This window comes from Balaenoptera borealis, assembly GCF_965194805.1.
Source record: "Balaenoptera borealis genome assembly, chromosome: 8".
Lineage (NCBI taxonomy): Eukaryota > Metazoa > Chordata > Mammalia > Artiodactyla > Balaenopteridae > Balaenoptera > Balaenoptera borealis.
Window position 1 is genome coordinate 86,405,073 of NC_138865.1, and position 25,222 is coordinate 86,430,294.

The 25,222-nt window shown below is 45.0% G+C and overlaps 2 protein-coding genes across 9 annotated transcripts in view; one reads left to right on the forward strand and one right to left on the reverse strand.

The window, feature by feature from the left end:
* Nucleotides 1–2,936: 2,936 nt before the first annotated feature.
* Nucleotides 2,937–22,282, forward strand: CLTA (clathrin light chain A). 6 transcript variants are annotated; one of them, XR_014247560.1, is made up of 8 exons: nucleotides 2,937–3,255; nucleotides 10,136–10,173; nucleotides 12,281–12,398; nucleotides 16,434–16,545; nucleotides 19,575–19,628; nucleotides 20,825–20,860; nucleotides 21,379–21,526; nucleotides 21,827–21,963. XR_014247560.1 is itself a non-coding variant. In XM_082402365.1 (7 exons), exons 1-7 carry the CDS (start codon nucleotides 3,054–3,056, stop codon nucleotides 21,996–21,998), a joined length of 732 nt encoding a protein of 243 aa, XP_082258491.1. In that variant the 5' UTR covers nucleotides 2,939–3,053; the 3' UTR covers nucleotides 21,999–22,282. The 6 variants fall into 6 exon arrangements, 3 of the variants coding, with proteins under 3 accessions (XP_082258491.1, XP_082258492.1, XP_082258493.1); XR_014247561.1 differs by lacking the exon at nucleotides 19,575–19,628 and having other exon boundaries at nucleotides 2,938–3,255; XM_082402365.1 differs by lacking the exon at nucleotides 21,379–21,526 and having other exon boundaries at nucleotides 2,939–3,255; nucleotides 21,827–22,282.
* Nucleotides 13,537–25,222, reverse strand: part of GNE (glucosamine (UDP-N-acetyl)-2-epimerase/N-acetylmannosamine kinase) — a 61,531-nt gene continuing 49,845 nt past the window's right edge. Inside the window, exons 12-14 of one of the 3 annotated variants that reach the window (XR_014247550.1) lie at nucleotides 23,552–23,681; nucleotides 23,131–23,255; nucleotides 13,537–14,374 (exon numbers count right to left, since the gene is read on the reverse strand). The gene's annotated coding sequence lies outside the window, so the exon portion shown is untranslated. The other 2 variants (XR_014247551.1, XR_014247552.1) reach the window with 2 other exon arrangements.

A 25,222-nucleotide genomic window follows, 5' to 3' on the forward strand; every position in this document is an offset into this window, starting at 1 on the left:
GACTCCAACACACTTTCTTCAGCTGTATCCATTTACTTTCCTGATCTTCCATCACGTAGCCAAATCACTTCCCAGAGCACAGCCTGCCTTTCTTCCTCTCCCTCATATATATCTCACAACCCTTCTCCTTTGAGATCCATCTCAAATGCCACTCCATTCCAGCAACAAATATTTATTGAACACCTGCTATGTGCCAGGTATAATGCTAGACCCTAAGAATACAAAGATAAGTAAGGCATACATGGCCCCTGCCCTCACCTAAAGGTCTAGTGGGAGAGATAGACACTGCACTTATCTCCCATATGAAACTTTTCTAGGACTTCTCAACCAAATGTGACTCGCCTCCCTTCCATCCTTTCAGTTCTTTGCTTGCTCACCACTGCCCTCTCCACACTCCTACCATATCACCATCTGCACCTATCTTAGAGTAATTTGTATGCATTTCTTACCACCCTTCTTCTGGATCAGATACTTTTTGGCTTTAGAGAGTGGGGTCTGAGTCTTAACCCCTCAACCAAGACCCATCAGACGTCACTGTGTGGCCCTTGGTCCGGCTCTGGCAGAGTGCTGAGGAAAGATCCTGCACAGTCCAATCTCTGCCTCTCCCTAGAACCAAGGGTTCTTCCCAGCTGTGTCACCCAGTACTTCCCTCTCCCCATCTCTCCCACTCCAGGCCAGGAGCTCCCCTCCTTGTGTATACTTCTAACTACCTTCTGGATATCACCTAAATCTTCTTCTCTGTCTCTTGGCAATTACTGGAACTCCCCCAGAGAGCATAAATTAGTGGCTTTGGTGATTTCAGGTATGATTTATGATCTCATCCTTTCCCCCTGCAACTCTCCCAGTCCCTACATCTTGTGGTAGGTAGGGACTTCCCATCAGTGCTCCCTGGATCATCCAACTCCACATCACTGCCCTGCCCAGACCTTCATCATGCCATTCCTCAACTTCTTTCCCACAGCCTCTGTTCCCATCCATCCTGCACACAGGGATCAGATTAACCACCTAAGCAGCACTTTGATCAAAGCATTCCTTTTTCTGGAACCTTCCATAATTTCCTATTGCTAATAAGCCTCCTTAGCATGGACTGCATTCAAGACCCCAGCATATGTCTCCAGATTTACCTTCAATTGTTCCTCTACTTAACCCCTTCAGGCCCAGCCAAACTGATTTACTCTCTGTCCCCCAAACATGCCAAGCTATGAAACCTTGCACAACTGTAACATTAGGCCACCAGGAGTAACTCTTCTAAACCTTACCCAAATATCATAACTGAACTCCAAGCCACCTCCCCTGTGAAGTCATCCCTAAACACCGCAGCTGATTTCCTCAATTTTGAGTGAATAAACACTTGCTGATTTTGCATGATGAGAGGTGGTGCCCCCTCTAGCAAGTGACTCTCAGGACAGCTTCCCCAGAGTTACGCACTTGCCCCCGAGAGAATGCTGTCTGTCCCTCAGCTACTACTGCTGTGAGCAACCAAAAGTTGTCTTCCTTGGGCCCTCTCAGGGTAGTCCCTGTCCCTTATCCTCCTAACAGGGGCAGGATATATTGTTTCAAAGAGAAGAGGAATGTGAAACTACTTCATGCATTGTTGCCAATTTCTGTTAGGGATGAGCCCATTTATGTTAGGGATGAGCATTAAAACAAAAAGAGGGGGGAAACTGAGTCAGGTGCAGGCCCTAATATTTTAAATTTGTTAAATGATTTTCTTCAAAACTTTCCTACACTTCATACTTTAAACGACTTTAAAGGTAAATACATGCTTTAAGGAAGCAATTACCCTTTTGTGTCAACAAAGATTAGTGTATATTTTTAGGAACCACTTTCTTGTCCCTTGCTGACTATTTCTGGAGGCAACTTTGACCTCTGGCTGGTTCTTTTGGTTTGTTTCTGTTTTCGACTTTTTAGAGTAGTGGTGTTAAAGGAGAAAGGTCCTTCTTTTGGCCAGTGGATAAGCCCCTCCTCAATATGAGCACGAGAAACTGGAATCACTGGATTATCCTCCCTAGGGTGTAGACAAAATTAACTAGCCATGTTATTAACATGTCCCTGATTTAAAAGAAATACTGACAGCACTGTTTTCTAAGCAAGTTCCTGCTGTCCTTAGGTGGGAAGGGTGTGCACATATAAGATGTTGTGGCTAGTACCATTCGGGATTGCCCAGGAGACCTGGGTTTCCTCTTGGCCACTGACTCCCTGTGGGACTGACCCCTCATGGGGGCCTCAGCTTCCCTACGAACCCGATGATCCTTAAGGAATTTTTCAGCCCTAGAAACTTCTGTCTAGCTCTGAAAAGAGTACTGGCTGCAAAAGGGCTTTGTATAAGGGGATATATTCGCCTTTTTATAACAATACTATAGGGGAGAAACGTCAGAGTGGATTTGAATTGATTACATTTAAGTCAGGCGGCTCTAGGGGAGAAAACAACCCAGACTGGGTCAATGGGTTAACAAATAAAAATTTTTTTAGAAAGCCAGTACACAGCCGTAAAAGGAGTCAGTTTTCCCAGTAATCCTGGGAGGGACATAGTGCAGGATTCTTGTTCCCATTTTACAACTGAGGAAACTGAGATTCAGAAAGCCTAAGTGGCTTGACTCTTCTGCAATCAGCCAATCATCGCCGCCCTAACTTCACCTCACTTCCCGGTTCAGCACGAGAGTCCTCTGTGAGGTGGCGGTCCCGGGTCTGTCCAGCCCCAAAGGCGGGTCAGGCAAAGCTGCTTTAAGTCACGCACCACTTCCGCCTGCCGGGGGCCGGCCGGGCTCAGCACCCTCCACGCAGGTGCTTCCCGAGTCACGAGCCTCACTCGGGGGTCCAACCCTCCTCCGGCTGATTGGTTAGCTCTTGAACCACTTCTGTCCTCTGATTGGTTATTACCTTTTCGGCTCTCCAACACCGCCTAGACCGACCGGATATTGGGGCAGGGTTTCCGCTTCCGTCTTCTCCCTCCTCCCGCTTGATATCAGTCGCCACCACAGCGGCCGCTGCCGGGCGCGGAGTCGGCTGGTGTGTCTCTCAGCGTCGGTGTCCGTGCTGTTGAACTGCCCGCCATGGCTGAGTTAGATCCGTTCGGCGCCCACGCTAGCGGTCCCGCGCTGGGGAACGGAGTGGCCGGCGAAGAGGACCCTGCCGCGGCCTTTTTGGCGCAGCAGGAGAGCGAGATTGCGGGCATCGAGAACGACGAGGCCTTCGCTATCCTGGACGGCGGCGCCCCCGGGCCCCAGCCACACGGCGAGCCGCCGGGGTGTCCGGGTGAGTGTGGGCGCGTTCGGGGCGGGAGCACTTGTACGGAAACGGCCCGGAGCGGGTCTGAGAGCTCTGTGTAACTCTTGCACCTCGCTGAGCGGGAGGTTAAGGAGGAATGCAAAAAGGAAACGGGACCCCGGCTCAGTCATGCAGAAACGCAGGCTCGGCAAGTCTGGTCCGTTCTGTGAGTGTGTTTGAGCGCTCCCGGGCACGGGCGGGGGATAAAGTCAAGAAAATAGGATGACAAGCTGAGGATCCCGAAGAAGCCCGTTCAATGCAGGGATCTTTCATTGAGCACTTGCTGTGCCTTGAGCCTGGCCTCAGAGGCACAACCGCATTGGCGCACTTTGGCCAGACTTACAGGCCAGTCTGAGCCTAACACAGACCAGTTAGTAGGAAGGAAGGCCAGGAAAAAAAAAAAAAAAAGAATCGTGGTATCGTTTTCGAGACAGAAACGAAAATGGCAATGCAGTTCAGTATTTCAGCACTTAAGGTGTACAGAATGTTGGGTGAGGGGGAGGAAAGGAGGAGTGAATAGGGAACGCGAGAAAGACGGTCTAGCCCTGGAGAAACTCTGGCCAAAGAGGGCAAGAGTTTTACCGCTTGTGGAACGTATCACGGCTAGGACTTCCGGAGCTCTCCTTCCTCTGGGAACAGCTTTGGTAGGCAGTGTTGCCTAAGCAGAACCTGAGATTAGCCTGGATCGGTCTTCCAGGAGGTGAAGGGAAAAAGTAGTGTGGCCTTTCCCCAGCCAAGCTCCAGCAAACAAGAGAAAGCGAGCACGTGGCAGGCTGCCAGTCTGACTTCTGAATGCCTTACCTGTGTGCAGTGCTTCGAATTGTGGCGGTAGGAGGAAAGGATGAGTCGAAGAGACCTTTTTAATCGTATAGGGAAGTAGGAAATGAGCTAGAAGAAACGGGAGGCGGCTTTTCATTTCTTTAAAAAACGTTCCAACTAAGGGAGAATAAGGTACAGGTGGGACAGATAGGGGTGTTTATGCTACCCTAAATTCAGACCTTACGGGGCCAGGCAGGTAACATAAATGAGAGAAACGTGCGGGCTGTGAGTAATAAGGAGTATTGGAGACTGCGGCTTTGGTGCACTAGAGTAGTGAGTGGTCTTGGTAAAACCGTTCAGACTCTGAAATCTCAGTCTTCAGCCAAGCAGAACCTGTTTGGGGAGTGGGGGTGGGGAGACTGCTAGTTTGCAGCCTGAATTTTTATACTGCATCATGCTGCCTCCTGAGCAAATCAGTTCCCCAATAAGAATTTACAGGAGAATGGGTAGTATACCTGAAAATGCAATTTATAGCAAGCAGGTTGGGCTGAACTAGGCTGTGGCTGGAAAATGAATTTGGCTTTAGGTGATTAGGGTTTCTTTGTTGTTGTCGGGAGGTCGTCAACATTTGCCTGAGAATCGTAATATTTTTAGATCCTTCGTTTATCTCCCTCATTGAATAGAAGGAGAAAACTGAGTCCTGCAGAGAAACGACTTGCTTAAGAAAAAAGGGCAAGTTAATAATAGCTGAGCGCCAAGTCCCCCCACCTTAGACTGTGCCATAGTCTATTGCAGTTGTTTAAGCAGGGGTGGCGTGGGATAAGAGATTGTCATTTCTGAAAGGCAGTTGTGGCTGCCCTGGGGAGGACAGTTGGGGGTATCAGGACTCATAGAAGACTGTCCTGATTGAAGGACGGTGTTGACTCTTGCTCACTGTTGTATCCCTGGTGCCTAGCAGGGTGTCTGGCACACAATAGATAAAAAGGAATGTGCAAAAATGTCAGGTACAGGGGTCCTGTATAGAACCAGCAGATCTTGTTGATGGGAGGGGTAAAAGGGAAAGAATAGAGCTGGACACACAGATCCCTTGTGCATCAAGCTTTCAGCAAAGGGAAGGAAGGGATGATTGCTGACTTAGTTCCTAGGAAGGACTTTCTTAGTGAACTAAGCATTTAGTGACTTAAAGCCAGATCTCTGACAGTGTAGTTGAGGTTGGTAATAGTGCAGTGGTCAGCACTTCCTTTGAGGATTAGAGCACTAGTTGGACACTTTATCTTCTTTCTTTTTCTCTTTTCTTCTCTCTCTCTAGGGGTTAAGATTCTGTGCTGTCCTAGACTGCTTGAATGTGAGTTTAGCTTTGTGGTCTCAGACAACTTACATAACCATCGCTGCCACTGCCCTGCCTCAGTTTTCTTCTCTGTAAAAGGTGCGGATACACACCACACAGGATTGCTAGGATTATATTGGAGAGCACCTGTAAAGTGCTTACACACAGAAGCTGGTATGTTATGACTACACACAGTCCCTGCCTATTATTCCTTGGGAGTGAGGTGAGAAAGGTGTTACAAAGCCTGTAGGCTTTGGGGTGTACTGAAGACACAGATTTTCGGAGGGAGCTCTGTATCTGATGTGTTACCGTACAGAGATATATAGGCAGGAGGCACTAACAGAGATTGAGGAGAGAGGAACATACCTAAACTCCCCCAGCCTTGGGGAAAACTCCCATGGAGGAGGGGCTAGGCCTGAGCCTTGGATGACGCCCTCAGCTGTTAGGACATCAGTTCTTAGGACATCCGGAGAAGAACATTAGCTTAGAGGTGGGAGGTAACCAGCTGAGTGAAGTGGCTCGGGGATACTGAGTAAGAACAAATGGTCAGGAAAGAGGCAGCCCGAGTCTAGAGCCGAGGAAAAGCCCTCAATCGTGAGGGCTGAGGATGGAGGAGGATAAGAGAGGCGATTAAGGAGCTACCGAGAGAGTATGGCAGTGAGGCACTCATCGAAGGAAGAGAGGTACATAAAGGAAAGCTTTCTGGAGGTGGAGAGTAATTTTCTTGGTAGCAGTGGTGGAGGGAAGTTCGGGGAAATTGCATGCATGATACTTAGTGATACTGCACATTGGCTGTGTCCCGGGTTCTCTGTGTACTTTCAGATCCATGCAGTAACTCTGCAGGCAGAGTGGTAGTGTCATCCTGTTTCAGGTGAGAACTGATGGTTGTGGAAGTTAAGCAGTGTTCCTAAAGTGGCCAGCTAATTCATGATTCCACAGGAATTCAGACCCAGGTCTGCTTGACTTCCATTGCTTGGGGAACATGGGAAGTTGAAGGTGAGTTTGGGATAAAGAGTCTTTCATCTCTGGAAACTTATTCTGGCCCTTGTTTCTGTCTGGAGTTCTAGAGATGCCCTAGAAAGTTTCCTTCTGGAGCATTAAGTTGGTTAGCTTAGTTGTCCTAATAAATCAAGGCCCTGGGTGGCCTGCCTTCTGCATGTTTCTATAGCAACAGATGATCCTTTGATTTGAGGCAGTTGAATGTCAGTACAGTAGTACAGTAACTAATAAAAGCTCAAAGCACTTGCCAGTGAGTCTGGTTGAGTCTTCATACCTAAAGGATGGGCAACATGTGACTTAGAAAGAGCTATGGGATGAGAATTGCTTCTGATGTTGTGTCTGGAGTAGTGACCAAGGTCTCTCCTACTGACAGTGGCCCTGGGTCGAAATAAATATTAACTGGATAGTTGGTGTGTTAGTTGTAATATATTAACCAGAACGTAGGCCTGGCCAGACTAGCCATTGTAGGCCCGAAGATTTAAAATTATCTCACTTTTTTTAATAGTATTTACTTACTTATTTATGGCTGCATTGGGTCTTCGTTGCTGCGCATGAGCTTTGTCTAGTTGTGGAGAGCAGGGGCTACTCTTTGTTATGGTGCGCGGGCTTCTCATCGTGGTGGCTTCTCTTGTTGTAGAGCACGGGCTCTAGGCGTGTGGGCTTCAGCAGTTGTGGCTCTCGGGCTCTAGAGCGCAGGCTCAGTAGTTGTGGTGCATGGGGTTAGTTGCTCTGCAGCATGTGGGATCTTCCCGGACCAGGGCTCGAACCCGTGTCCCGTATCTCACTTTTTAAATTTTACTCAAAAAAAAAAAATAAATTCCAGGTGGATTAAAGAGAGGCTTTTTTTTTTTTTTTAAGTACCAGAAGAAAAGTTGAATATTTATCTTAGAGTAGGAAAGGCCTTCATCATAAATGCAGACAGAGAAATCATAAAGGAAAAAAAAACTGATAGTGTCTCATACAAGTTAAGTAGTTCTAGGCATTAACTATTGTAAACCATACAAAAAGATAATGGGGAAAATATTTGCAATGTGAGAAAACAAATAATACAGAAAGAATACTTAGAGATCAAAAGATAGCAGAAAAATGGGCAAAACTCAGGCAGTTCAGTAAAGAAGAAAATCAAATGTCAGGTGATTACCTCACAGAAGATTGGCACAACAAAGCCACCTTAAGGGTTTTTTTCCTGATAATCAGATTAGCAAAAATTTTAAAACACGTTAAAACTCAGTCTCTAGTATCAATGAAGGTCTGAAAAATGGGGCACTCGTGGTGATGGTGGAAATACAAATGGTGGACCAAAGGGGGCAAATGGCTGGTGTTTAGAGGTCTTTAGAATATATATTCTGTGATCCATCAGTTCTATGTCAAGAAATTTATTGCTGAGGAAGGATTGAATATGCCCCCTGCAAATACTTTTATTAGTTTTTTGCTAAATTTACATTTCCAAAACTTGATAGAATACTTTAAAAATGATAGGGATTGGTGACACAGAAACAGCTTAAAGTAGAAAAAAGCCACTGACAAAAACTACAAGAAACTCATTTTTGTACTTTCATAAATAAAGCATAGGAGTAAAACAAGTAAGGAAATTAAGAAAAGTACGAGAAATATGTTGAAATGATTGATAAATAACCAGCAAGTGAAACATGGATCAGAGCTGTGGTGGGTTGGTAAGTGCTTAGATCCTGTGGTTTGTCTTCATGCCTCAGGTTATCAGATGATCCTTCCTCTGACTTCTTGCTTACCCAGGTATTGCACCACTTTTTATGCTGATTATCTCATGATACATGCATTTAATGTTTTTCTTATATATCTTAAACATAAAAAATAAATTTAAGAGTGAAAATACTGTCATTAGTTATCTGCCCCTTCAAGAACACCTTACTTACCTCTCAAGGAACCAACCCTACATGTATTTTAAGGTCGTTTGTGAAGTGCTGATACGTACAGATGTTGTGAGGATTAAACTTAATGTATAGAAAGTGTTTAACATTGTGCCTGGCACATTGGAAGCAGTAAGTAGTAGGTGTTTTCATACTAAAAAAGTTGAGAATTTAATGATAGAGATGAATGGATTACTAAAAAGCATTTGTTACAGGAGTTGTTTTGCTGGAAGAAATTTTATGTATATGCATTAGATAAAGTAAAAAAATAGAAACCAGTAGACTGAGTAATGAAATTATGTGGTATTTTCTTCTCTCTCCATTTTCCTTTTTTTTAAAACAATGTTTTGGTATCAGGGAGACATGCTGGGGAAATGAAAGTTTTCAGTACTCCCAAAGCTAAGAGGAGGGTAATTGGGAGAAGCAAGAGAACGAGGCTGATTTGGAAAATAGGCGGTTCAAGTTGGGTTTAATTAGTTAGGAACCAAGAAAACTGGAGGAGTGGTTTGATGAAATCTTTGCCTGTTCAAAGGAAAGAATGTGGCTGAGAGCGCCCTGCCTCTGGCTTCTAGGAAAACCTCTGATGTTTCTGAGGGCCTTGTGATGGTGACCCACACTAGCTGCTCTGCATTCCTTTTACTACTTGGGTTCTTGTATCTTTTAGGTTCATCTCTTTTCTCCTCTTCCCTCTCCCATCCCATGCAATAACATGGTCATCATAGTTTGAAAACAATTGGACAAAATACTGGAAGTCCTACATAGTAGGCAGTAAATACGGGTCAACCAACAGATAGAGAATACATAGAATATGTAGGTGGACGCTGCATTTTTGTGGTGCCTGTATTGAAGCTTTCAAGGGGAGGCAGAGCAGCCACTCCAAAGGGCTGGTGTGCGGCCTGGGACAGGCTGTCCCAGTGACGGCTGTTGGGTCAGGGCATGGGTTAGAAACACATGCTTATTGGGCCAGTCAGGTAACTGAATTAGTGACACACAGAAGGGGTTAAAAAAAAAAAAAAATGAGGCTAGTGGGGACTGGCACATTGTCCAGAGCATGCTGCACGTAAAGGCTGCCTTCATTTAAGGAATGCAGGCCCAGTATTGCCAGATCTTCTGTCTGCACACCCCCCCACACACACTGGGAATCCTGATTTTGTGAAATTTCCTGATTTAGTGCTTTGTATTTTAAATAAAATATGTTCAGCCTGTGGACCACCATCTTGTACTGTATGGATTGATAATCTCTGGGTCTTAACTTAGACATTTTTCGTATTTCTGAGATGGACTTTCTCATTTAGCTCATGAACAATTAATTGTGCCAATAAGATCAGATTGTATACAATCTGAGTTTTTGTAACTTGCATCCTTGAAAACACTAATTTAATTTGGTATGCCCAAATCTTACTGTTCTGGACTAATTCCAAGTAGACTAGAGGAATTAGCAAGAAGTCTCAACTGTAGACCCTCAGGTGCCAAACCTATTCTAGCCAAAGGATGGAGAGTCCTGACCCCCAAGAAAGCACCTTGGTTTAAATATGAAGCTGCATATCTCTGCTCGCTGTGAAGGATTCCGGGCCACCCTTATCCTTTGCCTTCTCTAGAACTTTCATAAACTGTTGCTCTGTGAGGCACTTCTGCCGGACTTCTAAGTGTTATCTCTAAGCCAGAAGACAATTATCAAAAGCTTTTGGACAGATTTGTCCACGTTTTGGTGAAGTCATTTGTGTAAGCACATCTTGATTTCATTAAATAGAAAGTTGTCCATTCTTCTATCTGGTACCTAGCACAGGGATAGTATTTAGTAACTTAGAGTACTTACAGCAATGTGTCATACTCTATAACCCTTTGGCCCAGCATATGACCAGCCCTGATTGACAGATTGAAATCTTATGTCTTGCAGATGCTGTTGATGGAATCATGAATGGCGAATACTACCAGGTACAGAGTACTCTGATTATGTTGCATGATAGTGTTGAGAGTCTTCCTTTCCTGTGATTTGAATTGACTGACCTGGAAAGGACCCCACTCCTTTGACGTCCCTGGATGTATTAGTAACTGGTATGTTACCTGCCAAAGTGGAAGGATTTGAAGAGAGGTGGCATTGATAGAGTAGTCTTTTAAAATGTGATTGACCTGGCCCTAGTGTTACCAACTTTATTCTCAAGAAATGACCCTTCATGATGATGGCAGTGCTGGTGGCAGTGGCAGTGGCGGCTAATTTAAACACTGTGCCATGTAGTGTCAAGCACTGTTTATACTGAATTTTCTTTAATTCTCACAACAATCTGAGGGACCTGAACTATTGTTATTCGCATTTACAGATGAATAAACTGAGGCACACAGAGGTTAAACCAGGAGTCTAAAAGTAACAAAGGTAGTATGTGGTGGGGCCAGCATTGGAACCTTTTAGCTTTTAGATTGTCTTGAGGGTGGGGGGTGGCTGGTATTTGTGATGGCTACCATTATTTTCCCTCTGTATCACTGAGTTTTTGGTCACCAGCCCAACTTGCATTGGCTTAAATAGAATTCACTAGCTCATATAATTGAAAGAACTCTGAGATAGGCTAGGGGTCCTCGGACCTGGATTCCGACTCAGTTCCTCTAGGACTCTGGTTCTGCCAGCTGAGTGTGCGGTTTTATACTCTTTCACGGTGGCAGAATGGCTACAGCACTTCGAGGTCTCACATGTGCATGTCATACTATCTAGAACAACTTGGAGGTTTCTCCCAACCACTCAACAAAAGTCCTATGTTTCCCTCTTGACCAGATGGAAGTAATCACTGTAGCCTGGGGAAATAGCGTGGAGCTTTGCTTCTGCCTGGGTTTCTGCCCACCCTTCAACCAGTTAACTGTCAGGAAGGATGAGATTAGTCTAATTGGTTTAAGCCAAAGGTGGACTAACTTTTGCTGTAAAGGACCAGATAGTAAACATTTTAAGCTTTGTGGGTCATAAGGTCTCTGTCAGCCTATTCTGTTGCTGTAACATGAAAGCGTCTGTAGACAGTATGTAAATGAATGGGCACAGCTCTGTTCCAGTAAAATTTAATTACAAAAACAGGTGGCCGAGCCTGGCTATAGTTTCCAATCCCTGGTTTAGAGCTTGGTCTTTAGAGTGAGATGGAATGGGGTTCAGTCCTGGCTTTATCCCTTACTAGCTGTGAATTTGGACATGTCATTTCTCTGCACCTCAGTTTAATCCCCTGACTGTTGACATGGGAATAAAAATTTGACTTGCAAGGTGTTTGGGAGATAAAGCTTTTATGTGGCTGAAACATGGAAAGTGCTAACAAGTTAGTTACTAATAAATACTACTGTAAATAATTTTCTTTACATCTTTGTTTATAGTCTGGTTAAGTTAAGCTGGTAATATTCCCTCCCTAGTTCAGTAGGTGAAATAATTCTATAAAGATTAGATTCTATTTGAATCTTTATCAATTTATTAGCTCCCAAATCTTAAACACTGTAAAGAACCTGTGTGTCTCCCTCCCCTCCCCATACGCTGTGACTCACATTGGCCTGCCTTTTTATTTTCTTTGGTGTGACTGTAGTAACTATACATTTTCTTTCGGACTCTCTTTTTCCTAGAATTCACTATATTTTGATTAGGTGGTATTAAGTGTACTTTTCCCTGTATTGTATAATAACATTCAGAAGTGTCAGGTTCTAGGCCTATGCCGTGCTGTGTATTTACCTTTGTTACTTTGAAGATACCACAATCTCTGTGTCAAGTAAGGAAACTAAAACTGATCACACTGTTTCCTAGTAAGTCCATTACTCACTTCCCCAGCTTTCCTATCTCCCACTCATGTCCCATTTATTAACAGGATAAGAACTACTCAGGCTCCCTTGTGGATTGCAAGGATTGAGTGCATAATGTTGAAAGCTCCCTATTGGCACGTAAGGTGGTGGTGTTGCTTGGAAGGTAATCCTTTACATTTACCACAGCCATCAGTGTTGCACATAACCAGCGGTTCTAACTTGGGTGAAGCGCATTTCTGGGAGGAGGTTTTGGTACTGATAGAGCACAACTGTGTTTTGTGTTAAGGAGAGTAATGGGCCAACAGACAGTTATGCAGCTATTTCACAAGTGGATCGATTGCAGTCAGAGCCTGAAAGTATCCGTAAATGGAGAGAAGAGCAAACGGAACGCTTGGAAGCCCTTGGTAAGGAATCCCTTTCTGTCTTTGGGTGTCTGTTTTCAGTGGAATAGTTGACTTTGACTCTACTTTTATCCCTTTTTAACATGAATTTAGCCATAATGTCCTTGTACAGTTTCGGGGAAGGTATCTTTCCCAACAAGGTCACAAGGCCACCACATGGAGATGCTTAATCACAGGCCGCTGTGTGGGGATTCGGGCAGCCCGGAGAGCCACAGTGCATCTCTCCTCTCAGGAAGGGCAGAGTGGTGCTGTGGAAAGAGCCTTGGACTTGGAGTGAAAGACTGGGCTCCAGGCCCAGCTGTAACTTACCAGCTGTGGGCACTTGGTTGCTCAAACCTTACAGAGCCTGTTTCTTCATCTGTGAAGTAAGATCAGTGTTATCAGCCCCAAGGGTAGTCTGAGATGGTATTTATGAGAGTGCTTTATAAACCTGAAGGTGTTATATCCATGTGAGGGACTGCACAGTCCATTTACCATTTGAAGGCTGAATTTAAAGTAATGCTTGAGAGGAAAATGTGAAGGATGTTAGGTAATATGTACGATTTGGTTTTCTTACCCTAATATCCCTGTAAGTTTTTACTTTTTATGGGTGAGGATCATAGGAAGAGTAAGTTTTTGAATCACCACGGCCAGAAGTGGTAGAGTCAGAGTTTCAGCTTAAGTCTGCTCTGCTTCAGAATCCACACCCATCCCTTCAGCTGCATTGCATTTAGTGTACGCCATCTCGAGGGGCAGGCCGAGCATGACGAGCCTGAGAATCAGTGCCAGCCAGCCTGGCCTTTGCTGAAGCGCCTTCTCCATGGAGTGTCAGCTGTTGGTCAAGATCGGGAGAGACTTGGTATCTGTACATGTGGGTTGGAAAGGTGTGGCAGAGGCGGTGGGGGGGGTGTTATCCACAGGGTATTCTTTTCTCAATTTTTTATTAAAATTTCAGACACAGAATAGAGTAAAACAAACATGTGTGCCCCTTCCTCCAGATTCAGTAATGAACATTTTGCCATATTGGGTTGTCTTTGTATAAATGAGGCATGTATGTGTATGTTTTATACACTCACATGTGCATACATTTATATGTGTATTGTGAATATACACATAATTTTTTTTTCTGATCCACTTTAAGATATAGACACCACCACATACATCGTACCTAAATATTTTATTGTACATCTAGAAGTAGCAACATGCTTCTATGTTACCACAGTGTCAGCATTATTATTCCTTCTTGGGAATCGCTGAACTAGTGAAAACATGACTCAGATGGTGTAGAAATAGGAAAGGACACCTAGAAATAGGAAAGGAATTGACCCAGATAATACAGCCAATTAGTGTCTCTCCAGCCCAGTTTCTGTGGCTTTCAGAACAGAGGGCACACTTATGTTTAACCTTTACAGCAGTATCCGATAGTAGTTTCTTTGATGACGGAAATGTTCTATATCTGTGCTGTTCTGTATGGTAGCCACTAACTGCATGTGGCTATTATGACTGAGGAACTGAGTTTTAAATTTTATTTAATTTTAATAAATTTAAATAGCCACATGAGGCTAGTAGCCACTGTACTGGATAGTGCAGCTTTAGAAAGATGAAGATAGGTCTTCATGGTGCAGACAGCCTTGGTCCTTGCTTGTTCTTCTTTGAGCATCTCTTCTGAGTAGACTTTGAGGCAAGACTTAGCAGGTATTAGTACTATTAGAGTCTTTTTCATGATGCAGAACCCAGCTTTATCTTTTCTCTTTCCCCAAAGTTTAGCAAAGTTGTCTTCTCCATGCAGAAGCATACACTTTGGTGTCTGGAAAAATTTCATTTTCTTTTTCAATTATCAAATTGGGCTCTTTGGGAATATTCCATGAAGTGCTGTTTTCTTAACTCATGTTGCCTTCCTGAGGGAAGTCAAACATTTGGCCTCGTATTCCAGTAGAATCGAATTAAACTGGTCCATGAATTAGGTGTTTCTGCAGGTTCACCTTTTTCCCTTGCAAGAACTGTGAGAAAGTGCAAGATGCTAAAAATAGAGAAGCAATGTCCATGGTTTTAAGCTTAGCTGTGTGCTACGTTTTCCAATAATTTTCTGTGAACAGTAATGCGTATGGCCAGAGAAGACAGCTGTCAATGTACCCTGCTGTCTAAGAGGATTTTTCACCCTCTCCTCTCCCTTCTCCCTCCCAGATTCAGAGATGCTGTATTACAGCTTGGATCTTTGTTCCATCAAGCTGAGCATTTAAGAATTCTAAATTCTTGTTGCCAGTGTCACTTCATAAATTTATAAAAGCAAGAAGACGATTTAAAGGAACTATTTTATGCAGTAAAATGATCATTAGACTATACAGAAAGAAAATACTCTCCAATCAAAAAGTAATTCTTTGGAAGTAATTTCACAACTCTTGAAAAGGAGACCTTATTCTTTAAAGTTTTTTCAGTTTCTTGTCCACAGGGCACCGTCGGCCCACAGCATCTCTCCCTGCATCACAGCACCCTCCATTCCACATACACTTAATGCCATGGACAGACACACATCACAAGTTTACTGTGTATACTTGAGTCAGTGGAAAATTTGAGCGAAATAATTCTCCTCCTGAGCCAATAGGTCACCTTCTGATAAGTTAGGTAACAGGGTAAAAAGTTCTTTATAATCTGAAACTTTGGGGGAGTTTCTAGCTGCTACTAGGTTATTTCTAGTAGTTAAAAAGTCTTCTGCAGGTTGTTACTACAAGACCTTTCTTGCAAAGGCCCTAAAATTGCCCCTGAATGCTTACTTTCTTCCCTTCAAGAAGTTGTTTGCTTTGTACTTTGCTCCTCAAGGACACTCATTACAGGTTGGGCTCTGGCTCTGCACTGTCCAGACTCTGGTCTGGATCACTGATGCCCATCTGCTGGTCACATCTGTGACTGTTGCTGGGCCTGCCTCCCTTTCCGTCCCTCATCCCTCTCTTTGGAGGCAGCACAGTGAAGTAAGAATGTGTGAGCTTTAGAGTCAGACCTGGGTGTGAATCTTGGCTCTGCCACTTATTATAACCTTTGGGAACGTTACTCAAACTTGCCGAGCTGTAGCTTTTCTCACTGCTGAATATGGGACTAGTTTACCTTCTTGGGATTGTTGTAAAGGTTAAATGAGATGTCTGTAAAACACCTTCCAGAGAGGACATCCTTAAGAATGTGCTTAACGTTTAGGTATTAGCGTGACTTCCGGTGTCAACTGTGGCAAAAGTATGACCTGTATTTCCTTCTCTCTACGGTAATTTACTGACATGTTTCTTTAGCTCAGTATCTTAGGGAAACTCGTATTTAGTCCTGAGAAACTTCGTGGGTGAGAATCCAGTCTGGCACACCTGCTAGGTGTGCATTTTCTCTCTCACCTAGAACCTTTTGGATAGCTGTTAATGACGACCCTCACCTCTCCCCCCACAGTTCTCTGCATTGGAGTTTCTCCTTTAGTTCTGCCCTAGACTCGCTCTGTGGCCTAAGCAGGAGTAGATATTTTGTGCTCCCCTCAATTCCATCTATACCCTACTGTTTCCTGGTTCTGGAATCATGTCTACCTCTGATAATTTTTCTCATAGCTCCCTGCTTCATAGATGTGCATCTACCATTAATTGTCCAACCTGTGTGGAATATAGTTTGTGAGGAGATTTTATTAAAAGATTATCTAATATGAATAGTCCACCCTGAACTGGCAGCATCATTAAAGAATCACCTGTAATTGCTTTTTCCCCAGTTGGTGTCCCAAAAGCCTTTTTTAAAATTAAAAGTCAGTATTTCCATCTCTCCCCCACCTCAAAAAAACCCCCAAACTAGTGATCCACTAACGTGTAGGTGGACTGGGATAAATGGTGGTGAAACACTTTGAATAGAATTGCTGAGCTCGAGAGCTGGACATACAATCAGGGAAAAGAGAATTTTATCTTTCCTCCCGACTGTTCTCCCTCCAACACACACATGCGCCCGCACACAGCATGAGATTAATAAGCCCAAATACACGGTGAAGCGGACTTCAATTTGCATTTCACCTCATTCGTATTGTCTTTCTTTTCCTTCCCTTCAAAGATGCCAATTCTCGGAAGCAGGAAGCAGAGTGGAAAGAAAAAGCAATAAAGGAGCTGGATGAGTGGTATGCGAGGCAGGACGAGCAGCTACAGAAGACGAAAGCGAACAACAGGTCAGTCTGCACTGCTTCTAGAACAGCTCGTTTGTCAAGACAAAATCAGGTCTGTTTCCACCAGCCAGTGTAGGTTTTCAGCTGCCGCGTCTTTTAGTGTGAAATGTCTTTGCAGGTTTTCAAAAATATACTTTTGAAACATAAGGGTTACGAGTCTCTTGGATCTTGTGAGAGTAATTCAGCCTGTTTTTTCACCACACTAGTTGTAGTGAGTCTAGCTCTGCATCTGAGAGTTTGGTTAGTATGCACTGCCTGTAATGGTATGATTCTGCAGAAGGAAGTGTCATCTCACGGGATCAAGTGCACATGTAAAAATGTAACCCTGGAATGAAAGGCCACTTTCATGACTATTCCAGGATCTCAGTACTTTGGAGGTGATTATAGACTCAGTCATGTCGCATCCCCTACCTCTGAGGGCTGCTCCCCAAAGGGTCCAGTAGCAGGGATGTGTGTTTTGTCATTAGGTGGCCAAGATTTTCCAACACAGTGACTTCAGAATTAAGGGTTCTCTGGGTGCTTATTATCTGTGTCTAAGAAAATCATGAGTTGACTTTTTAAAAATGCTCTTTTCAGAATTTACTCACTTACTGAAGGTTAAGTAGTTGTAGGAAGTAAAGGGTGTCATTCTCCTTCACCACCGACCAGCAGCTGTGGTCTTTAAATGCTCCGTGCTCGGAGTCCACTTGGAAGCAGCTCAGAAAGAGAGATGGGGGCAGCACTGCTTGCCTGGGCGCAGGCCGGTGGGCTTGCTTCCCCTGCCAGACTGGAGACTCTGAACTGGCTTTCACTTCATAGTCACTCCACCCACTTCAGTGTAAAAGATAGGTTAGACTCGGCCTGGGGCTATTTGTAATTTTCATGGTAAAGAGCCTTGGGTCCTTGTTCTCAGAGGCAGGAGTGGGTTTAAGTACCCTTGTCTTTGGCAGCTCTTAAGTGGAAATCTGCCAGAAGAGAGGGAGCTGACCTCTTTGCCGGATAGTTTCTGCCATCGTGGGGCGGCTACGGCAGAGCAGGTGGACTGTTTGTGCAGCAGCCTTCAACTACCTGTCTCCTGTTGCCCGTTCTTGGTTCTGTCACTGCCTCGGGTGCCAGGCTCGAGCCTCTGTCCTGGCCACCTTCCTGTGGGGCATGCGTGCCTGTCAGGTTCCATTTGAAGTTTTATGACAAGTGTGGTGGGTCTGCCCTCTGGTCGGGGTTGTGTTGCTGAGGGTAGTAGCGTTAGCCCGGGGCTTCTGCTGTGAGATTGTGGTCAGTTTGAAGTGCTGACAGGTCCAGGCTCCTTTATCCTGTGCTCATTCAGGATGATTTCCCCCAGATGGAAGTTCAGATTTGCCTCAGGCCGTGAATCTGCTCTAAGTACTTGGTAAAACCAGGCTGACCCTCCATGTGTGGAGTCCCCTTCCTGCCTTGCCTGAGGACTGCTGCTTTCAGGCCCCTCTCAATAGGTGGAAGGGCCAGCTGAGTTTTTGTGTGTGGTTTCCCTTTTGTTCTGGGGCTGTAGCCTCGATGGGGCTGTGCTGTCCTGTCACCAACAGCTCCTTCCTCTCGGGCTAGCTGCAAAGGAGCAAAAGCCTGACAGCAAGCTTTTGTTGTCTTAGTAATGCTTTGAACAGGAGTCATTAAACCTTTATTCTCTCCCAGTAGAGGCAAGCACAAGTTGAAATTGACTAGGTTTAGCCCTTTGTGTAAACTAAAAGGATTATGGGTTTACAAGCTGGCCTGCCTTTCCTTTCCCTCCCACTCATTGTGCCCACAAACTACTCTGTTTTCCTGCTGACTTATTTGGAGTTACAATCAGGCTGTTCTTTTTGCTTTCTTTAAATTTCCACAAAACACCTCCTATGTATAAACCAAAATGGGAGAGAAGCAAGGGTATGTGTGAGTTTAAAAATAAAATTACTAGAATTTCCCTGCAAATAAATATGGGAGCTTAGGTTAATGACCAGGCATGATTGTCCTTAAAAGGTCCCTCCCACTCCTGTGCCCCAAACCCACTGGACAAAGGAGAGGGTAAGACTCATTGAGGGAGGTTCCCTGCCCACCCATGCTGGATGAGGGGGGCTGGCTGGGCCCAGGGATTCAGCCTGTCCCCTGCTTTGTGAACTTGTCCACCCAGCTTGCCCCCCTTTCCTTCTTGTCCCAGAGTTGCCATTTTGGTCCATCCCCGTGTGAGAGTGAAGGGGGGATGAAGTTCTGGCCTCTGGGCTGTACGTTGTCAAAGCAGTCGAGTCTGGCAGGGACTGAGCGGACTGACGGTTGTGTTCAGGGACACACAGTACGCCAGAGCCAGGACCCTTGTCTGCTGGTCTTCTCACTGCTTGCCTCCAGCTCCTCTTTTTTCAAAGGTGGGCATTTTGAAATGGACCATCTATGTTCCCAGGATACTGGCAGTTGGTCCCAGCTAGTCAGTGTGGGGAAGCAGTAGTCGGATAATCCAAGATTAAGCTGGCTTTGGGCCCTAGCGTTCCTGGCGTCTGGCAGCGTTTGTGCCCAGTGGTGTTTACTGAGGCTGGCAGGAAGGAGGCGTGGCTTCCCGAGTGCACACCAGCTGGGGAGCAGCAGTAACTTACAGTGAAAAGAGCCAGGCCGCCTTGGTTGTGAGTTCTGCCACCCCTGTTGCTACTTGCTGCCAAACAGGTTGCTTCTTCTCGAGGCCTCCCTTCCCTATCACGTCATCTGTAAAGTGCGGGGAGAACACTCAGCGTCCTAGGTTGTTTGGGGTTGAGGATGGAATGGACACACAATGTCTGTCAGAGGGCTCAGCCCATAAGTGGGTACCTAGGAACTGCTCATCGTTGCTGGGGTAAGGCCTGGGGATGAAGCTGGCAGCGCTCTGGAGAATCCCACGGGGAGGGCCGGTAGGAAGCCTCACCTGCTGGAGTGTCCGGTGCTCGGTTAGGATGGAGCCTTGGGAGCAGCTCCCCAGAGCACAGTCGTGCCTCTATTGTGGATTTGAGATGTTTCTGCTTCTCAATGTTCTCTCTTTTTTCCTGCCTGCTTGCCTGCCTTTTGGACCTCTTGCTGTCTAGGGTGGCAGATGAAGCTTTCTACAAACAACCCTTCGCTGACGTGATTGGTTATGTGTATGTTGCAAAACTAATTCCTTTTCTTGTCTTGATTGTTCCTACTTTTTGTTTATAGTTAATGCTCCTTTTATGTCACAAGTTGCTTTGCTTTTAAAATTATTTCAAACTGGCACTGTGGGGGCTGCCTAAGAGTTGATAAGCTGGGGGAATGTTCCATTGATTGTCTCACAGAACCACGACTCCCTGCAACTCTGGTTGCCATTTTTCATTTTGGGGTTTGGAGGGAAGGAAGCTAACTCACTTTCAAAACGTGAGTCATTCGTGATCTCGTCTGGGAAGGCTTTGGGACTGGGGAGGGCGCTGACCTCTTGTTGCTGCTGCCACTGCTGCCTCCCTGCCCCAGGTGGGAAGGGGGAGTGTCCCCACCTGGGGAGGGGGAAGAAGCCCTGGGTTAGGAGCCAGTGCCGGCAGCATTTTCTACACTGGGTTCCTTTGAAGAATGTGAGGTTAGGGCAGAAGAGTCAGCAGAGGGGGCAGTCTCCCGTGGGGTCCGTAATTGTTTCTCTGTGGTCTCATACCAGAAATTGTTGTTTCGTGGCCAGCTTCTGATGCCCTGTCCCCCACTCTGGCATAAAGAGACCCCCCCAGCTCTGAGGTTGAGATAGCCAGAGCTGTCTGATACAGGCCACTGTGGCTTTTCCTCCTAAAGAAAACTGCAACTTCTCTGGAAAAGTGTTGTTTTGTTTTGGTTTAAGGATTCCTGTTATCAAAGCAGTATTGCTGAATCGCTTGTTTCCTCCTCAAAAATCCAAAAAAAGGACTAGCCTTTTGATGTAAGGGAGATGAGGGTGGAATGAAGGAAGTGAGGAACTTGTGGGAAGAGTAGACAACAGGCTGAGGTCTGTAGAGCCTCTTAGGGCGCGTGACCTTGAGCCCTTCATCCCGTTAGGAGATAGAGCTGGGTTTCCTGGGCCCGTGGGTGCATTTGCAATGAGACTTGTGAAATGCTGGACTTACAGGTGGTGTTGGATTTACTTTTTGCACATTCTCTCTGGAGTAGAAAATGGAGACTGGAAAAGTCAAGTCTGGGTTTGCTGGGCAGCAGGTGGCCCAACAAAGCCAGCCGCACGTCCCCAAGAGTACAGAGTGGCAAGGGCATGTCTAGCTTACTGACCATCTGCATTGAGCTCATTCTCATTTTCTGTATCTGACCTAAAGTTTTTCTTGTTTCTTTTCTTCTCTTCACCTTTAAGCACAAACATAAACCATCCTTGCTACAGCCTAGAACAGTTAAGTAAACCTTTCTCACTGCCCCTGTGTGTGCCATGAAGTCGCAGTGTTGTAGTGGCTCTGGGCTTCAGCGGTGTTTGCCACAGCCATCCTTGTGAGAGTGCTACCCCTCTGTCCCCACAGACCAGTCATCTCCATTGCTTTCGCTTTGCCCGTGATGCCTGTTGGGAGTAGATGAAGTAGTGTGTCTTCCCTCCTCTTAGCATTGTCCTTTTAGGCTGTAGCTCCTACAAGTTAGTTCCCAACTGGGGATGGGCTGACCTTGGTGTGAAAAAATGTTGGAGCAGCATCCTACCAAAAAGCAATTCACACTGATTGGCTCTCGGCCATTGGGTGCCCACTCCTGCCAGAGTGCCCTGAGAAGCCCATGGTACCTGGCTGGAGGGAAAATGGCAAACTTTTGGCTGAACTGGAGAATGTTGTAACAAACCCCTTCCAGAATGGCTTTAGTCTCTAGTGCCTGCTAGCATGGGAGCTTTGTCTTGAATTCCTTTTGATCTGCCCTATTTCTCTCCAGCCTTAGGAATAAATCCAGAGGCTACTGTGCAGTGACCTGTGGGCTTCTTTGGAGGTCTCTAAATTTACTTGAAACTCAGTACAGCCCAACATAAACTGCTGTTCAAGTTCTTGGCCAGCCTGCTGCTTTGCCCTTGCTAATGAAGGCGGTGAGTAGCTGGCTAAGGACTGGCTTTTTAAATTCTCTGTATGAACAGAGAGAGTGAGCCCTGAACCAAACAAACACCTGTATTCCAACATTTTACACAGCAGTCCGGGCACCCTGTGCCTAGGAAAGCTGGCCATGTGTCTGCTCCCGAGTCTGACCTGGGCCAGGGGCTGTTATTCTTTGGAAAACCACAATGCCATTAAGTCAGGCATAAAGAGGCAGTTGCTTCCATAACAGGGCAGCTGCCAGGTAGCTAACAGGGATTCTACATTAAACCAACATCTTTTGTTGTTGCTTCCAGGGCAGCAGAAGAAGCCTTTGTAAATGACATTGAAGAGTCGTCCCCAGGCACTGAGTGGGAGCGGGTGGCCCGGCTGTGTGACTTTAACCCCAAGTCCAGCAAGCAGGCCAAAGATGTCTCCCGCATGCGTTCTGTCCTCATCTCCCTCAAGCAGGCCCCCCTGGTGCACTGAAGAGCCACCCTGTGGAAACACTACATCTGCAATATCTTAATCCTACTCAGTGAAGCTCTTCACGGTAATTGGATTAATTATGTTGAGTTCTTTTGGACCAAACCTTTTGTCTTTAGAGTTGATCATTGTTTGTGATTGCATGTTTCCTTCAACTGTGTTGTCCCTGGCATTCAAAGAGGAGGGGAGGCGGCGGAGGAAGGGAGGGAAGGCTCCCAATGGCAGCCTCAACCTATGCTTTTGTGCATTATTCTGAGAATAAATTTCTGTTTCAGACAATAAACAAACATGAAGCTTCATTATTGACCACAAGATGTGCTGCAGTTGGGAGTGAGGTTGGTGAGGAATTTCCTTTTATCCTTTCTAGGGCTGAGGCACAGCCACTGGGTGCCAACCCCTGCCTTGAACTAAAATAGCTCTGAGTTTCTATTGTCTATAGTAGGAGTCTGTGAAAGTTTCCATTTGAAAAGGGAGTTCTTTGGCTAAAAGTTAACCCCTCATTGCCCACCAAAGGTAGAGCTTTGAATCCCCACACCACCCTAGACATTTTCTCCCAGGTGGCTCTTTTTTGTCACTGTCCCTTACTGTAGGATCTTGGATAGTATATTTCAGCAGGGGTCTCTCTGGGAAATAAAGCTAGTGAGACCCTTACTCTTTTGGATTCAGCCAGTAAACCTGAGTCAGGATGGCATGAATGTGGCTGGCCCCATTAACTCTGAATCCCTGTAGCACACATTTGGATCTGTGCCATCCTTAGCACTTTTCTAATATTTATTTCTATTGTCAAGTCCTTCATCTAGACCTTGCTGGCCAGTACAATAGCCACAGGTGGCTATTTAAATCAATCAGAATTAAAAATACAATTCTAGCCCCTAGATCCATTTCATATGCTCTGTGGCCACATGTAGTTAGGTAGCATTCGGATTGCACAGGACAGATTATAGAACATTTACGTTATCACGGAATGTTCTGGACCACACTGATCCACACAACAGGTGCCTGTAGGAGACCGTTCCATTCAGGCATCAACACATTCATTATTTGCTCTCAGAACCTGTCAGAACCTGTCACATTTTAGGTGATGGCTCGAGTGACTGATAAAGCCATATTTCAGAAATCTGCTACTAATGGTTACCTGTTACTAGTCCAAGTTGGAGATTGATGTAAACACCTGTAATGCCACACTCAGGAGGTGGAGCTGGGTTAGGTCTTGCCATTGCCGAGAAGGAAAGTCCACCATCTCTCCTATGGTAATTATGTCTGGAAGGGAGAGGAACATTTACTTTTCTGCCTACTTTCCCCTCTCCAAGCTTCTTAGTTGGGCATTCCTTGATCTGGCCCACATTTCTGGCCTCTCTGCTATTCCTCCCCTTTAGCCACCTCCACTTGTAATCAAGCAATCACTTGCTGTTGTTCACCAACCATTAGTTGCTTCTGGGCCTTGCTAATGCCCTTGAAAGTGTTGAAATCTGGTTTAAGAAGTAGCTGAAAGGCCACCTCCGTAATGCCTTTCCTTTCCCCTGAGCTCCCATGGCCCTCTACGTGCAACAGCTTACCTTTTGATATTGTCTTGGTTGGTGTTATCTGGACTTGTCTTGCCTCCCACACAGGATGGGCTTCTTGAGGGTGGATGTGGCAGTTAATCAGACGTCAGTGAAGTCTGACTTTCTCGAAATCAAGAGGTGACTGGATAATATGACAAAAGTAATGCTATATGCATCCAAGGTTAGGTTGTAAAAGGCAATACAGCTTACGGCTGGTTTGTTGGAACACAGAAGCTGGTAGTCCTTGAGCCACCATGTAAAAAGCTCTACAATCCTGAAGCCACCATGCTATGAGGAAGCCCAAATCAGCCCACGTGGAGAGACCTGGAAACTACAAGCAAAGAGAGATGCATGGCCAGCCCTATTCCAACCTATTCCAGCTCCAGCCACTGTCTAACTGCAAGTGCATCTGATGCCCTAAGTCAGAATTGCCAAGTAGAGCCTTTCCAAAATTCCTGACCCACAGAAACCATGAGAGAAAATGATTACCGTTTAAGCCTCTTAAGTTTTGAGGTGGTTTGTTACATAGCAGTAGTAGCTTTGGATTGTTTCTAATGCCTACATTACTCACATGGGGCTTCATAAAAAAGGAAGGAGTTGGCTCAGAAACTCAGTGAGTGCTCAATATTTAGTTTCAAACCTCTTTCTTGGGACCACTTTGCTTTTTATGTCAAATTTTAAATGGATTCAACATAGTATTGGAAGTCCTAGCCAGAGCACTTAGGCAAGAAAAGAATAAAAGGCATCCACGTTGGAAAGGAAGCAATAAAACTGTCACTATTTGCAGATGACATGATTTTATATATAAAAAACCCTAAAGACTCCACCAAAAAATTGTTACTAATAAATGAATTATGTTGTAGCATACAAAATTAGTATACAGAAATTTGCTGCATTTCTGTACACTAATAACAAACTATTAGAGAAATTAACAATCCCGTTTACAATTACATCAAAAAGAATAAAATACCTAGGAACAAATATAACCAAGGAGGTGAAAAAACTGTACACTGACAACTGTCAGACACCGATGAAAGAAACTAAAGACAGACACCAAGCTCATGGACTGGAAAAATTAATATTGTTAAAATGTCCATACTATCCAAAGCAATCTACAGGTTCAATGTAGTACCTATCAAAATCTCAATGGCATTTTTCACAAAAATAGAACAATCCAAAATCAGTATGGAAACACAAAAGACCCTGAATAGCCAAAGCAATCTCAAGAAAGAACAAAGCTGGAAGCATCACTCTGATTTCAAACCATATTACAAAGCTATAGTAAAACAGTCTGGTATTGGCATAAAAACAGACACATAGATCAATGAAACAGAATAGAGAGCCCAAAAATAAACCCCTGCGTATATGGTCAGTTAATTTATGACAAAAGAGCCAAGAGTATACAATCAGGAAAGACAGTCACTTCATAAATGGTGTTGGGAAAACTGGACCATTATCTTACACCATACACAAAAATTAACTCAAAATGGATTAAAGACTTGACTATAAGGCCTGAAACCATAAAAATCCTAGAAGAAAACACAGGCAGTAAGCTCCCTGACATCAGTCTTGTGATGATTTTTTTGGATTTGATGCCAAAAGCAAAGGCAACAAGAGCAGAAATAACTGGGACTACATCAAACTAAAAAGCTCTGCACAGCAAAAGAAACCATCGACAAAACG